The 14,932-nt window shown below is 35.2% G+C and overlaps 1 protein-coding gene across 1 annotated transcript in view; it reads left to right on the top strand.

Annotated features, from left to right (window-relative positions):
- Positions 1 to 13,973, top strand: part of LOC136848742 (uncharacterized) — a 557,848-nt gene extending 543,875 nt beyond the window's left edge. Inside the window, exon 34 of the mRNA XM_067121294.1 lies at positions 8,621 to 13,973. Within this exon, the coding sequence (XP_066977395.1) occupies positions 8,621 to 8,825 (205 nt within the window). The 3' untranslated portion in view covers positions 8,826 to 13,973. The remainder of the gene's footprint in view (positions 1 to 8,620) is intronic.
- The last annotated feature ends 959 nt before the right edge of the window (positions 13,974 to 14,932 follow it).

Here is a 14,932-nt window from a genome sequence, read left to right as displayed (position 1 = left end):
ACTGTACTGATTTTCATGATGTGCACTTTGTTTCATTCCTGTCTGTTATTATTGAAATTTATTAGGATTCTTCTTCTGCTTGGGTTAGGCTATATAATTTATTACCTGAGCTTTTGACATGTATAGCCTTAATTGCAAGATTCTGATAACTTATCTGTGGGCAAAAGCTGGCTTATGTTTTTGTACAATTTATTGAGGCAAAGAAAATTTAGTTTGTATTTTTTATTTTTGTATTTTATTGTTTTTCTTCATATTTTTAAGTGTAATTTCATCAAGAGAAATATGGATGTTCTTCTTCAGTGAGACTCCCACAGGTATTTTTTTCACGTACAGTAGTAATATTTGCTCTAATATTATGTGCAAGCCTTACCTGTACTGTGTGTTTCAACTTATGAGTCTCAAAGGAGTCCAGTATTATAGTATACTCCCACAAATTATCATTTGAGGCTCTTGGTTTGAATTGAGGCATGTAGACCAGCCATCTCTAACTTCTTTTGTATTGATATCAGCTTATAGGAAAATGCATGGGCTGCCACATAGTGTTTTCTGAAAGACCAAGTCAAAATTGTTAAGTTGGAATTGTTGACCAGTGGCTTTCAGTCTGCAATCTTGCAAGGAAGTAACTCTGAAAGGGACAAGATCCAAACACATGGCAGTGCCTTGATGCAGAGGAAATGAAAGACTCAAAAGTAGAAGGAGGTGGTCCAGCAACTTATAAAGTTGACAGTCTTCACAAGCTGGTAAACACTGTGACTGAATCTCCTGGAATGTATATCTAAGCATCCATGTAAAAAGAAAAGGATGAAATTCAGGAGTCATGGCACTTGTGTTACAATAAGTCCAAAAGTGTATGCAACAATGCTGTTGAAAGTACAGTATTTATGCAGCAAGCAGGGCTATCAAACAATAGCATTAGGTTGATGCAACAACCACAGAAATCTAAAATTACACTTGCTGAAGTTGGTGCCAAATTAGTGACTTTACCAGATTAGTGATTAACGGCATGTATAGACTTCAAAATCACTGAATGCTTATAGTGGCTCTCTCTCTCCAGAACCTGGACAATTTTTCGAAGAGAGGAAAATAGCAGGAATAAAAATGCTTTAGAATATATTTCTTATGAGGAAAAATGGTTTCCATTATGTCTTTGGGTCAGTTAAATGAAGGCTTTATTGTATCATAATTACTTAGTACCATGTAGTAATGCATGATTTAGCAAATTGAAACCTAATACTGTGTACTGTATATTGTACTGACATTCTTAGTTTTTCTTTTAATAATATATAGTAACTTCATCTTGCATTAAACAGCACATCAGTTGATTACCTCGCTGTCATTATCATGAATGTTATTTCAGCATCTTACTTACAACAGTGTGAAGAATTTAAATCGAGCACCTGACTGTAAATACTGTGATTTAACATTGGGATGTCTGTTACTCCTTGTTCCTACGGAAATACATCCATCACCTTTCTTATATAGATTATACTTCAGTGTGAGCAGGGATGGCTGTTGAATCTCAGTAAAGGTAGTCAAAATGGTGGAGGGGGGTTCTAGGGGCTTTTTATTTGACACAATTGGTGCAGGATGATGGGAACAGATCTGAAGGTTATTAATATAAGCCTTACCATTTTTATTTCATTAAGCCTTAAACGCCGAGCCTCTATTTACGAAAGTGTCTGCCGTATGCCGGCGGCGTTCGGGAGTTAGCGCCGAAGCGGAAAAAGAAGTTTCTTTAAAAAAATCACACCGCGCTTAGTTTTTAAGATTAAGAGTTCATTTTTGGCTCCTTTTTTTGACATTGCCTGAAGTTTAGTATGCAACCATCAGAAATGAAAAAAAATATAATTATCATATATAAATATTGAAATATATGACAGCGCAAAAAAAAATTTCATATATAATTTGTATACAAATTGCGCTGTGAGCAAAACGGTTAAAGCTAACGAGTTATTTTTTTTCTTTGTATTGTATACTAAATTGCGATGATTTTGGTATATAACAAATTGTAAAACGATCAAAACAACACAGAGAAAATAATATCACAAAATAATGCATGATTTCGTAACGCGTGGATGTAAAAAAAAAGTTTTTTTCAAAAATTCACCATAAATCAAAATATTGTGCTGGAGACTTCCTGTTTGTTGCAGAATGAAGGTAATTGATTGAATATTACCAGACTGTAAGTCTTTTAGCTTACAATTGCAGTTTTCGACCATTTCGGTCGAGTTAAAGTTGACCGAAGGTCATATTTTTTCTATTTATCATGATTTATATGAAAATATTTAAAAACTGATAAAAGCTACAACCATGAGTTATTTTTTGTTGTATTCTACATGAAATTGCGCACATTTTCATATATAAAACTTTACGTAACGACTAATATAAAACGGTGCAAACATTACGACAAAGTGACGAAAGAATTTCTGAGATGTTCAGCCGAGTTACCGCACGGACGTAAGGAAAAAGTTTTTTTCAAAATTCACCATAAATCGAAATATTTTGCTAGAGACTTCCAATTTGTTGCAAAATGAAGGTAAATGATTGAATATTACTAGAATGTAAGAGTTTTAGCTTACAACTGCGTTTTTCGACCATTTCAGTCGAGTCAAAGTTGACCAAAGGTTGAAATTTTGGCACATCGTGATTTTTATGAAAATATTTCAAAACTGATAGAAGCTACAACCATGAGTTATGTTTTGTTGTATTCTAAATGAAATTGCACACATTTTCATACATAAAACTTTATGTAACGACTACTATAAAACGGTGCAAACATTATGACAAAGTGACAAAAGAATTTCCGAGATGTTCGGCCGAGTTACCGCATGCGGACGTAAGGAAAAAGTTTTTTTTCAAAAATTCACCATAAATCGAAATATTGTGCTAGAGACTTCCAATTTGTTGTAAAATGAAGGTAAATGATTGAATATTACTAGAATGTAAGATGCGTTTTTCGACCATTTCGGTCGAGTCATAGTTGACTGAAGGTTGAAATTTTGGCACATCGTGATTTATGTGAAAATAATTCCAAACTGATAAAAGCTACAACCATGGGTTGTTTTTTTTTTTATTTTACATGAAATTGCACACATTTTCATATATAAAACTTTATGTAACGACTAATATAAAACGGTGCAAAAATTACGACAAAATGACGAAAGAATTTCTGAAATTTTCGGCCGTTACCGCGCGGATATAAGGAAAAAGTTTTTTTCAAAAATTCACCATAAATCGAAATATTGTGCTAGAGACTTCCAATTTGTTGCAAAATGAAGGTAAATGATTGAATATTACTAGAATGTAAGAGTTTTAGCTTACAATTGTGTTTCAACCATTTTGGTCGAGTCAAAGTTGACCGAAGGTTGAAATTTTTTGTAGTCGACGTACAGTACGTCCGCTCGTCACCCGACAGACAATTTTAGTTGACTTACAATACATCCAGTCGGCGTTTAAGGGTTAACAAATGAAGGTTATGTTTCTGAGCACTGGTTCAGCGTAAAAGGTTAATGGATAAATCTAGGCCACAGATCATAATGAGACTCAAATGAGATGGTTAGTAGTACAATTCAGCAATAGCTTGAAGAAATAAAGATATGAAAATCTGCACAGATTCTAAAAATCTATTTTACAGTTCATTAGTTTTATTGGGGCTAAGCCCCATTCTCTTAGCACTCGCAACTTAACCGTAAGCAAATGTTCTGAACTAAATTAACTAGGCTTCCTTACCTCCTGCCCACTCCTCTTTCCCTCCATACTCCACAGTATCCATTTTGACCTTCTGTTAATGACCCACTTGGCTTTGACTACAATTTTGATCATTCAAAGCATGAATTCAGCAAGGTTGGACATTAGGCCTTCTCACCAATGCAATTCCGGTAGCCAATGTGGGAGAGCTTAGTGAGCCTGATGCTATGCTTAGCTTCTAGTACTGGATCCATTCAGTGGAATGACAACCCTCAGGGCTCTACAAACATTGGTTTATCTTGGTGTAAGCCCTAACGTGGCTGCAAGATAGGGATTCCTGCATCCTTCAAATGCAGCTTTATCATAGGCATGGAAAATACCTGGAAGAATGAAAAAGTCACTTTTAGTGAATACATGATCAAGCACAATAAATGTTGGGGATCAAAGTGCAGGAGAATTGAACACTCCATCAGCCTCTCTCTGAGAATCAGATTCAAACAAGACACACCTTGTATAACACATTGCAGCCTTACAAATTTTCAAACAAAATATTAAAAGGAAAATCACACAAGACCCAATTCTTATTAATTTTCAATTCCATTTTGGGAATGAAAACTGCCCAAGATTTTTGGTACAGTATTAGAAATGATGAGCACATGGCATCACTAAAACTCTTTTCAACTAGATGTCAAACAAAAATGCTGCGTAAATTTGAAAAAAAATACACACTATTTTGAAACCATCACTGTTAATTAGTTAATGCTATCAGGTAATTAAAATAATTTCAAAGCAACGAAATATGACACAATGATAGTGAGCAGGGTAGTTATATTATACCAACAAAATGTATCAGTAAGACCAAGAATATATATTACACAGTCCTTATCATATGAAAACCTACAAGATTTAAAGAGAAAATACTAAAAATATCTAGAAGTGATGAGATAATGAAACTCCATCCTCAAATTAAATGTAATAATTAAAATCTTAAATTAAAAAACTGGAACAAGCTATTTTACACTTGAAGCAATATGAGATTACTATTTTAAAACTGCTTAAGATCAATATTATAACTGATAGTTTACAACTGAAGAATTAGACTTTCCGCCTTTCTTCCTGTAAGGGCACATTCCAGGTCAAGACAACATTAACTCAGATTGGATCAAATGTCTGTTATTTTAGCCAAATATTTGCTTGATTACTTATCACAATTCTACAATCAAATTTAGACTGAGAAATGACATTTTTATAATAAATTTTTATATATACTTACCAAGTAATTACATAGCTATAGCTTCCACTTAAAGGCAGCTTAGATTCAAAATTTCACGGATAGCGCTTCAGCATAGTTTGTGTAGGTGATCAGCTAGTCCCACTAACGGAATATTGGAATGACCTAGTAAATAATTCTCATTCGTCTCCCTCTTGACCTTCATCTACTGTCTAAGCGAGAGAAATGAAGAACTGTGGTCAGGCAGCCCATCATCAGGAGCAGAGTTCAGGAAAAAATGTTGAGCGCTCTGAAACTGTTGGAACATTGTTGTTGGGGAGTGACAACCTGTTGCAACTGTGTGAATCTCACGGTAGAAGAGAGCACCAGAGATCTCCTTCTAGAGAATACAAAAGAAGAACGGCAAAAACTCCTCCAGGTCCGTACATGACAAGGCATGGAAACAATCCAAGGCGCTGAGCCTTTGGCGCTGGGTGCTCTGACACTGGACACTCAGACACTAGACTTTAGGTGGATGGTGTAATAGGCCCAATAAATTGCTAAGCTGGTGCTGAATGGTCTCCAACGAAGCAAAGGAGTGGATGAAACCGACAAAGAAAAGTGAAGAGGTAGCGTCCGTAGTCCCGAGCGTGGTGTCAGATAACTGATAGCTGGCTTGAAACCGACAGGAGGATGAGTGGGCATAGGACACAGGTGGCCGTGCAAACATGAGCTTGGACACTGGGCACTTGGACACATGAACGCTAGGAACTGGGCTCTCGGAAGTTGGGAGCTTGGAACTCAAGACGCTCGGAACTCGGGAGTTTGGAACTTGCACGCTTGGAACTTGGGTGCTCGGGAATTGGAATTTGGGCGCTAAGAAGTTGGGAGCTCGGAACCCAGGAGCTCAGAACTCGGAAGTTGGAAGCTCGGAACTTGGGCGCTCAGAAGTTGGGAGCTCGGAACTTGGGCACTCAAGAGTTGGAAGCTTGGAACTCGGAATTTGGGCACTCAGAAGTTGGGAGCTTGGAATTTGGGCACTAAGAAGTTGGGAGCTCGAAAGTTGGAAGCTCGGAACCCAGGAGCTCAGAACTCGGAATTTGAGCGCCCAGAAGTTGGAAGCTCGGAACTTGGGAACTCGGGAGCTTGGAACTCGGAATTTGGGCGCTCAGAAGTTGGGAGCTCGGAACTTGGGCACTCAGGAGTTGGAAGCTTGGAACTCAGAACTCGGGCACTTGGAACTCGGAATTTGGGCACTCAGAAGTTGGGAGCTTGGAATTTGGGCACTCAGAACTTGGAGTTTGGAACTAGGTAGCTTGGAACTTGGACGCTTGAAACTTGGACACTCTCTGACTGTCCAGATTCCGAGAGCAATGACGACAACCGCTGACACAATAAAACTGGGAAATATATCTTTACAATGGCTGAGATAAATCCGATAAAACGCCATGGGCATCACCAGTCTACACTTTGATCCATAACTAACCACACTGGGATCCCGAAAGTGTCAATGGAGCCTCTTGTCCACATTGGAATCCTAATCTTGTTCACACTTGGATCCGTAAACCGAAAAAAAATACGCCATCGGCGCCACTACGGCCAAAGTAAGCACATCTTTATGGAAGCCTTTTCAATGGCTGTCAATTGAGACCTGCGGACAACAGGCTTGACTGAGGGCTAACTATCTGGGGGCAAAACCCTTTTGGACTTGCATGGACCAACAGTATGCCTCCTCCCACATCCAACAAGACGCCTTTCCAGTGGCTGTCTGCCAATACCTGGGACCGCAACAGGCTCAACTGAGGACGCAACAACCTGTGTGAAACCCCCTGACCTCCCTTGGACTTCCATTTTGCCTCCTTCCAGGTTTGCAGGGGAGTTAACAGGGACCTGTCTAGGAGCATCAGGGGACAAGTAGTCACCTCCTCCACTACACACTTCACTGTAACAACGTTAGCATCTGTTAACCAAGACACAAGACCGGCAAATGTATGGAAAGGGAAGCAAGGGAGCCAGGTGTGGGAGCACGTGGTAAGATGGCTAGTACGAGAGAACTGGCGCCGAGTGCATGAGAGAGGGTGCTGGGGGCAAAGCTGAAGCTGGTGCTCAAGATCGGTACCAGCAAGGTTCGTAGCGTGAGCTGGTTATCAGCTGTCGAGAACGTCAACTCGTAGCCGCCAACAAAAACCCCCAATTCTCTCCTTACTACTTTCTGCCTAGCACTTTGAGTTATGCAAGGGAAGGTGTGATGGTTATGTCAAAAATTTAGATAAAATTAAGAACAGAATTTCCAAAATTAAGAAAAGCTTAAGAGAAAGGGAAACTCAGAAATGGTTAGCCAGGTAATTGGAAGAGAACAACAATCTTGAATCATAGGATGAAATAAAAATAGCTTAAGCATATGCACTATGTCTCCAAATATGGTCAGTTCATTTCAACCAAACTTATAAAAGAATTCAAATAAACCAAAAGATAAAACTGTTTCAAGTAATCACATAAACATAATTACCAATCAGTCCTACACAGCTTTGTAATTGGTTGGGACCATGAGAGTGCAACTCCTTTGAGGAAAAACAGCAGCTACCAAAAATAGGTTTTTCCTCTATCAAAAACTGTTATTTGATATTGGGATCAGTTTTAAGTATTTTTAAGAGGAAGTTCCAAATATAAACAAGTTATTAAAATACATGTGGTAAAAAAATACATAATGGGGCAATTTCTGAAATTCATGCTAAAATAATGGATCCCTACTGAAAATTATTAAAATAATATTTGGGACAAAATTTGCTTCAGGTTTGTACACTGATAAAGATGGGAATACATCTTAAGATGAAAAGCTACAACTGGAGATGAGATACCACATCTCCAATTAATGGTCAAGCTTTCAAATGACAGAACTATCATCAAAATAACCAAGTAAAAGTATCAGAATCAACAAGCATAAAAAAATCCTGCAAAACAAGATGTTTGTGACAAATATCAACATAAAATGTAAATTGATTCATTTTTCACAACATACAGCCAAAAGACCCATGATGAAATCTGATTTTGCAAGCATGACTTAAGTTTGAACTTAAGGACAATTTTATTGATATACAATAATTTAAATGTAATTTAGCTGCCAGTGAACATGAATGTGCATGTATAAATAAATTAATGCTGATAAATCATGCATACATTGTAGACAAGTACTGTACAGCTATATATAAACAATTGAATCAAAAGGCCCAAATTTAGTCTCTAATGAATGTAATTCTAAGATTAATAAGCTAAATACTCTAAGCTGCATGAATCATCTGATTTATGTAACCCCCATATGACAGTGGTTATACAACTTGAACAGACTTTAGCCCCAAATCTTGGTAAGTCCAGTAGGGTCTTAAAGAACATGAACCCTTTGAAATATAGTACTTCTAATTACAATCCAGATAATACAGTTTCATTATACAGCATTTTAATTTTCAAGATTTCTCATGGAAGCATTTATTTGTATTTTTATTTTTTAATTTTGTCTAAAGGATTAACTTCTTTAAAATAAGAAATTGTAGAAATACATAGGTATTTCATGCTAACCAACTTTTATGTCTACAGTATATCAAAAACTTCTTTGCTTAAGAATTTTTTTTAACTGAAGTCATTTGAAAAAAAATTTTACCAAGTCAAGAAATTATTAATATGTTAAAGTAAATGGTATTAAAAACTAATTAATATTCATATTTACAGTAATCCTGTTCGAGGTGATGTGGCATCAAGTAGTTACAGAGATAGAATGCATCCTCCTTCAGCAGCTTCACAGTTACTTCAAACTTTCCAAGCAGCAGCGCTTCAGCCTGGAACAACATTAGCAATTGCCCATGCCCACGCTCGGGGAGGACCTAATACTCATGCACAAGCTCTCGCCCATGCTGGTGTTTATAATTTTGGTTAATGTAGTGATTTTTTATTATTTGCATACAAGCTATATTATTTATGTAAAACAGATGATCTATCTGGAACACGTTTTGCTGCTTTTCATCCCCTTCTTAGATAAAATAGAAAAGAGAAAGGTAAAAATCTCTGCTCCCTTCAATTATACAAGAGAGGAATGTAAGTTGCAAAACAATATACTTTTGGCATAGTATATCAGTCAGCCCTTCTGAGAAAGTATTTGGGTACAAATGTGCCTTTTACATACATAATTTTGTGGGGAAAAAGAAAATAAGAAAAGTGACAGCTCTAGCTATAGTTCTGGAGGTCACACCAGAGAACCCATAAAGACTGACCAAATGCTCTTACTATCTGCAAGGGATGTCTCAAGAATTACTGACCTAAGCAACCAACCTCATTCCTGTTGAGTTACAATTGCTGGTTTTAATAAAATGTGAATTTCAGATTAAAAAGCTACAATTCCAAAATTAAGCACCTCTTAGAACATAATCAAGGACAATTACTTAAAAACTAACCAACCTGTTAGTGATTATATATGGATGGTGACATCTCAGGCTGATGTGACACTTTGTACCACAAATGACATACTGGAAGTCAGTCTCTTCTACAAGAGCAGTTGCAAAGTATCATGGAAGCAAGTGAAAACGTACCAGAATAAAGCTATATCTGAAATCATGCATTGGCTGACAGAAGGTACCATCTCAAAACATTTGGTACAAATACCCTAATATAAAATAAATATCTAGTAGTAATAAATTATCAATAAATACACTACAAGAAAAACGTCTTTGTCACCCATTGGAAATTAATCAGATTCTGCTAGAAAGCAGAGTACAGTAATAAGACAAAAACTGAAGAGGAAACAAGGACACTTGTCATCTAGCTAGTTGATTGATGACTCATTTGTGGAGAATGGCACTGCAACAGCTGTGCAATAAAAAAAGGTATATACAAAGTTTTTCTCAAAAATCTGGTAATAACAACTGAAAATAAGTTATATCTTTTACAGAAAACCAGCATCATTTGCAAACCTAAAGATGCCACAAGATATATACATGATATCTTGAAAACTGAAAGGAGCTTGGTTACCCCTTTCTTCTGGACACATAGTACGAGTATGTATACATACTCACAAGCCCCTAAAATGGACACTCAACAAACTAGTCAAGGGAACTAAGCAGTCATTGCAAAATGACTGCAGTTGCCCTACTATTAAAAAGCCATGACTTATACTGTACATGTGGCCATTTCTTGAGTCAGCAATGGGCTTACCTCCCCCTCCTTTTCATGTTAATGTGCATCCAAGGGAGAGCTGGCTCGGCAATTTCCATAATTTCTTAAATTGCCAAAGATCCTTGCTTTTCTTACTTATCTTAGGGAAGTATTCATGAATGGCAAATGGATCTCTTTAGCACGTTTTCTTGCCTTACTCCGTGAAGATGTTTGCCCTATCAGTTCCTTTCACAGTGGTGCATGCTGATACCAACAAAAAATTTGCTTCTTGACAAAGAGGACCTGTTAAAAATATTTAATACCTCCATTAACAGATGATGCTTTGTATTTAAATTTCCCATAGAATAATGATAAAGCTTTACTGTAGATGGTTTAAAATCTCCTTCAATACTTATAAGAGAGTTAATAGTTCTGAAGTCAAGATCAAGTATATGCTGCCTACACACAACAAAGCTTGTGTCAGCAATTCTTGCAATGTCTGTCTGTCGATACATCTCCAGTGTACCATGGTAAGTTATCTGTTAGGAACACTCTGCTGATCCTTTTAGATCCTGTGTAATTTTTCAGTTTTGGTAGTTGGTCTCCAGAAGGCATATCTGTTTATAAATGCTTTCCCAAGAGGCTGACTGATTGTGTGCCAAAAAATGTAATATGTGTATATTTCAGCAAAATATAGAGTATGTTTTATGTACATTAGGATAGTTGTACTTATATTTCTTAACCATTTCCTTGCATTTTTAAGTAACAGATGTTTTCTTGGTAGAGGTCACAGCAAATGAACAAGATTGAGATCTGCATTGATTTCAAAAGAAAACATGTCCTAATAAAAATCCAGTCATCCAGTAATATTTTTATATGAATTTGCATTATGTGATAACTTTTATGCTAAGTCTCTTTGGTGTATTGCAGTCCATCGTGCTTGACTTTCATTTTCCACAGATATCCTTAGAGCATGATGCAAATATTTTACCTTGAGGACTGAACTTTGTTATTTTATTGTGTAAGACTTTGTAAACACACACATGATTCTCCATTTATTTCTTTATTAATGTCTAATAAAATGTGAATATTGTACTAAAGAGATATGATGGCAACAGGAAATAATAAATAGCTACCTAACTGTTTACAGTGAATACATAGCTAATAAATGGTAAAAAATGCCTGTAAGAGCATTGGATTCTTGGACATTCAAAGTAAATGTACTTTTCTACAGAGCTCTATTTTATGTCAAGACACTGTTTCTCCTTTTGGCTTACTAAGCAGTTGCTTGTTACTATATAACATTTGGTTTTTATGATGAGCTGCTCTAATCTTGCATTTTTTCTTGACTTTTTGCATTTCTAATACATTTTTGGTTGTGCAAGAAATTGGAAGTTGGTCATTTTCTGGTATGGGCATGTAAACAGTGTGATAGGTTTCTGATTATGCAAATATCTACTTGGCCACAAAGTAATCTCCATTTCTTCAAAAGGTTAAGTTAGAAAACTTTTCTCTTACTAATGTTAGATTGGGTTTTTCTTGGATTTTACAAGTTATAACATCTTAAGTTTTAAAGTTTTCATTTCACTTTTAGTTACTGTACTAGATTTGCTAGTACTTTAAATGGGAGTCTTAGCATCTCACATTTGGAGAATCTAGCTCTTATATACTCTTTGATAATGTAATTTTTATTCCAGTACAATTCGAATGCCCCTTACATCCATTATTATTCTGTAATCTCCCTCCTTTTCTTTCTCTGGTTATGACAAAACTTGATAGGTAGGTTGTAGATTGGTCATTATTTTGCCTGCATCTACTTTTTTACCTTTGTGTCCAAGGTCACAGATCAGTTTAAAGATTAGAATTTACAAATATTTTACCATGGAAAACTATGTTAGTTGAGATTTCTCTGGTTATCAGAATTTGACACTGTACAGCAACATTAAAGGCCAGCGTTTTATTTTCACTTGTTTAAGAAACTTTGCTGGCAGGTACCATAAAAGGTTGGTGATTAGTTTTACTAAATACTTTATAACAATAAACTTTGCTGGCAGGTACCATAAAAGGTTGGTGATTAGTTTTACTAAATACTTCATAACAATATATGTTTTGAATTTTGTTCTATTTTTATGGTCAAATATCATGTTAAAAGGACAAAATTTTGCATCTTGTCATTTATTTTTCTCTGATTTTGATGAAACCTGGGGATAGGTGATATTAACAAGAATATTGATACTTCAGCCTAACCCTTTTTCCTAGTTCTAAAAACCAGTTAAAGCTCAACATTTTGTTTTTTCTCTAAACTTGATGTAACCTTTTGGTGCTAACTGCCATCCACTCCTTCAGTAGCAGCATAACATGAATGCATTAATATATATTATAATTTTATTTTGCTGCCCTCCATATAAAAATAAATTACGTAATTTACATTAAAACATTCAAAATTACATATATTTCAAAATACAGTACAAATTAATTACTGTAATAAAGTGGACCTCTCATAAAAATATCAGTACAATCTGTAAGTCACCACTAATTCAAAACCAGTAAACCAAATGAATTGATATATCAATCTTTATATGAGAACAGCACCAGTAGCAAATGAATGGGCAATATCCCATAATGCTGCAACTTACAGGAATATGGTAGATCAAGTGTAACTGTTGATTATTAATTTGTTTTTGAGGTGAAAAGCATGAAAAGTTTGGTTTGCCAATTTTATAGGGGGACAAAGAAAAAACTGTTACAGTACTATCTAACAATGGTTTACACTCGCATAAAAAGTCACTTCTACCTATTCTAATCCCCTGTTTGGATTGCTTGTGTCATGAAACAATGTAATTTTAATTTATATGAGAACATCATACTGGAGAGGTATTTTTATATACTGCTGTATTCAAATTATTATGCAATAGAGTACTCTCTGAACAGCTTCTCTCTCTTCCCTTTGCAATGGAGATAAACTAAAAAACAAGCTTAATTTTGCTGAATTTCGGTAGAGGTAAAGTTATCTTCACTCACTAAGCAATGGACTAGTTTTCTTTTTATGAAGGCTAGAGAACTTGGAAAGCATTAACATCTTGATCATGCATATTTTCTCCCAAGATGAATGACATTAGGTATAGGGGATAAATGTGTACTATATAGTAATATGTAATAGTTTGCTTTTATATTCATGTTCATCACAAAAATATCACAATACTTTTTATAGCTTATCATCTTTATTCATGAAATTTTAAAAGCTGGATATTAATTAAGGACTAGTTCTAGTGTCCTACCTTATGGCAATTAATATATTTTTTTACCCCACATCCTTTCTTTAGGAATGTTTTAACTGAACTTATTTATTTTTTGGCTATGTATTTGTTAGCCAGTAGGGTTGAGTCCTTTTCTTTTTACAATAAAATTTAGAAACATTAAGACATAACTGAAAATGTTAACAGTGGCATTATTTTTTTCAGCTGTACACTTGTCAGCTCTGTCAACTGTTCATATTAAGTCTTTAGACCATACAGCAATACTCTGAACTACAGTAATGGCAAAGACGAATTATGTGTGTATTTTATTAAAACATGCTTTATTGTAATGGTACGGTATTGCATAAGTTATGCTTAGTAACCGAGTTAAGAATTGGGTACAGTATGTTAGTGAAGGCTGCTTGGCATATTGTAGTGATACTTTATTGAAGAGACAAAGTTCAGTTCAAAAAATATTACTGGATTAATTATAAAGCTGGAAGACGTGAAATAAATTATATACAGAAGTACTGGGACTGACAGTTGAGCAATGTTGTACAAGATAGGTTGGCTTGTTGATTAATAAATGTGATATTCACGTTATTTTATACTGTTAAGGTTGGCATGGTTTGTAAGGGTGTTCCACGATTTGTCTTTTCACCTGTCCAAGGCTTTTGCTTTACATAAAATACTCTAGCATATTGGGGAGAGATTCAATGAAATGCTTAATCTAATATTAGGTATAAATGAAAATTGTGATCTAATATTCTTTTATGAATTCCTAATGCATCACATTTTTTAAAAATAAGGGATAGTCATTTTATACTACTGTATTTGTAATCATCTTCATTTTGCAGCATTAAACTCATTTTGTTTACCACAGTAACCAAAGACTCAAGCATTAAATGCTCCTCATCTCAATAATGGCATTGTTCCTGGAAATGCTATCCGCTATCCCAAACATTTAACTGATTAATGCTAACACTGTACCCTGTGTGCATAGTATTGACTATAGTGTATAGAGCCCTCTCTATTTTTTCATGCTTTAACAAAGCATTTTTACTTCAGTCTTGCTTTGAATGTTTTAAGTTTGGTCGTTTTACAGAAAATGAGAATTGTCACCACCTGTTTAACATATTTTGAAAATGTTATTAAGTACAGTACAGTACATTTGAAGGTTATTCACTACAAGAATGACAACTACTACTACTACTTTTATCTTCCCCAAATACAGTATACTGTAAATATAAATCTTTTTGGGCCAACTACAGAGTTAGTACAGTATGGTTAAGTCATTATGAAGTAAAACTGCATAAGTATCAAGTGTGTGACTAAGTATAATTCAGTTCTAGTAAGTGGACTAGTTTGGTAGGAATTAAATAATAATAAAGAAAATGTTATGCTGTTATAATTAACAAATGCATTTTAAAATCTTGCTTCTTCCATTAACAATGCCAAACTAAAATGCCTCATTTTTAGATTTAGATTTTATTAGTTTAAGAATCATGTTTCTTTGTCATATTGATGCTAACTATAGATCTCAGTTTTCTTATGTTATCACTGCCAACAAGCTTTCAATGGGACGTAGTATCCCAACTCAGTGTATTTTTAACATGGCATTTGGTCAGACACCTATGGGAAAGCATTTGGGTCCAATTAA

This window comes from Macrobrachium rosenbergii, chromosome 19 (assembly GCF_040412425.1).
Source record: "Macrobrachium rosenbergii isolate ZJJX-2024 chromosome 19, ASM4041242v1, whole genome shotgun sequence".
Taxonomy (NCBI): domain Eukaryota; kingdom Metazoa; phylum Arthropoda; class Malacostraca; order Decapoda; family Palaemonidae; genus Macrobrachium; species Macrobrachium rosenbergii.
This window is presented reverse-complemented; position numbering and strand designations above follow the sequence as displayed.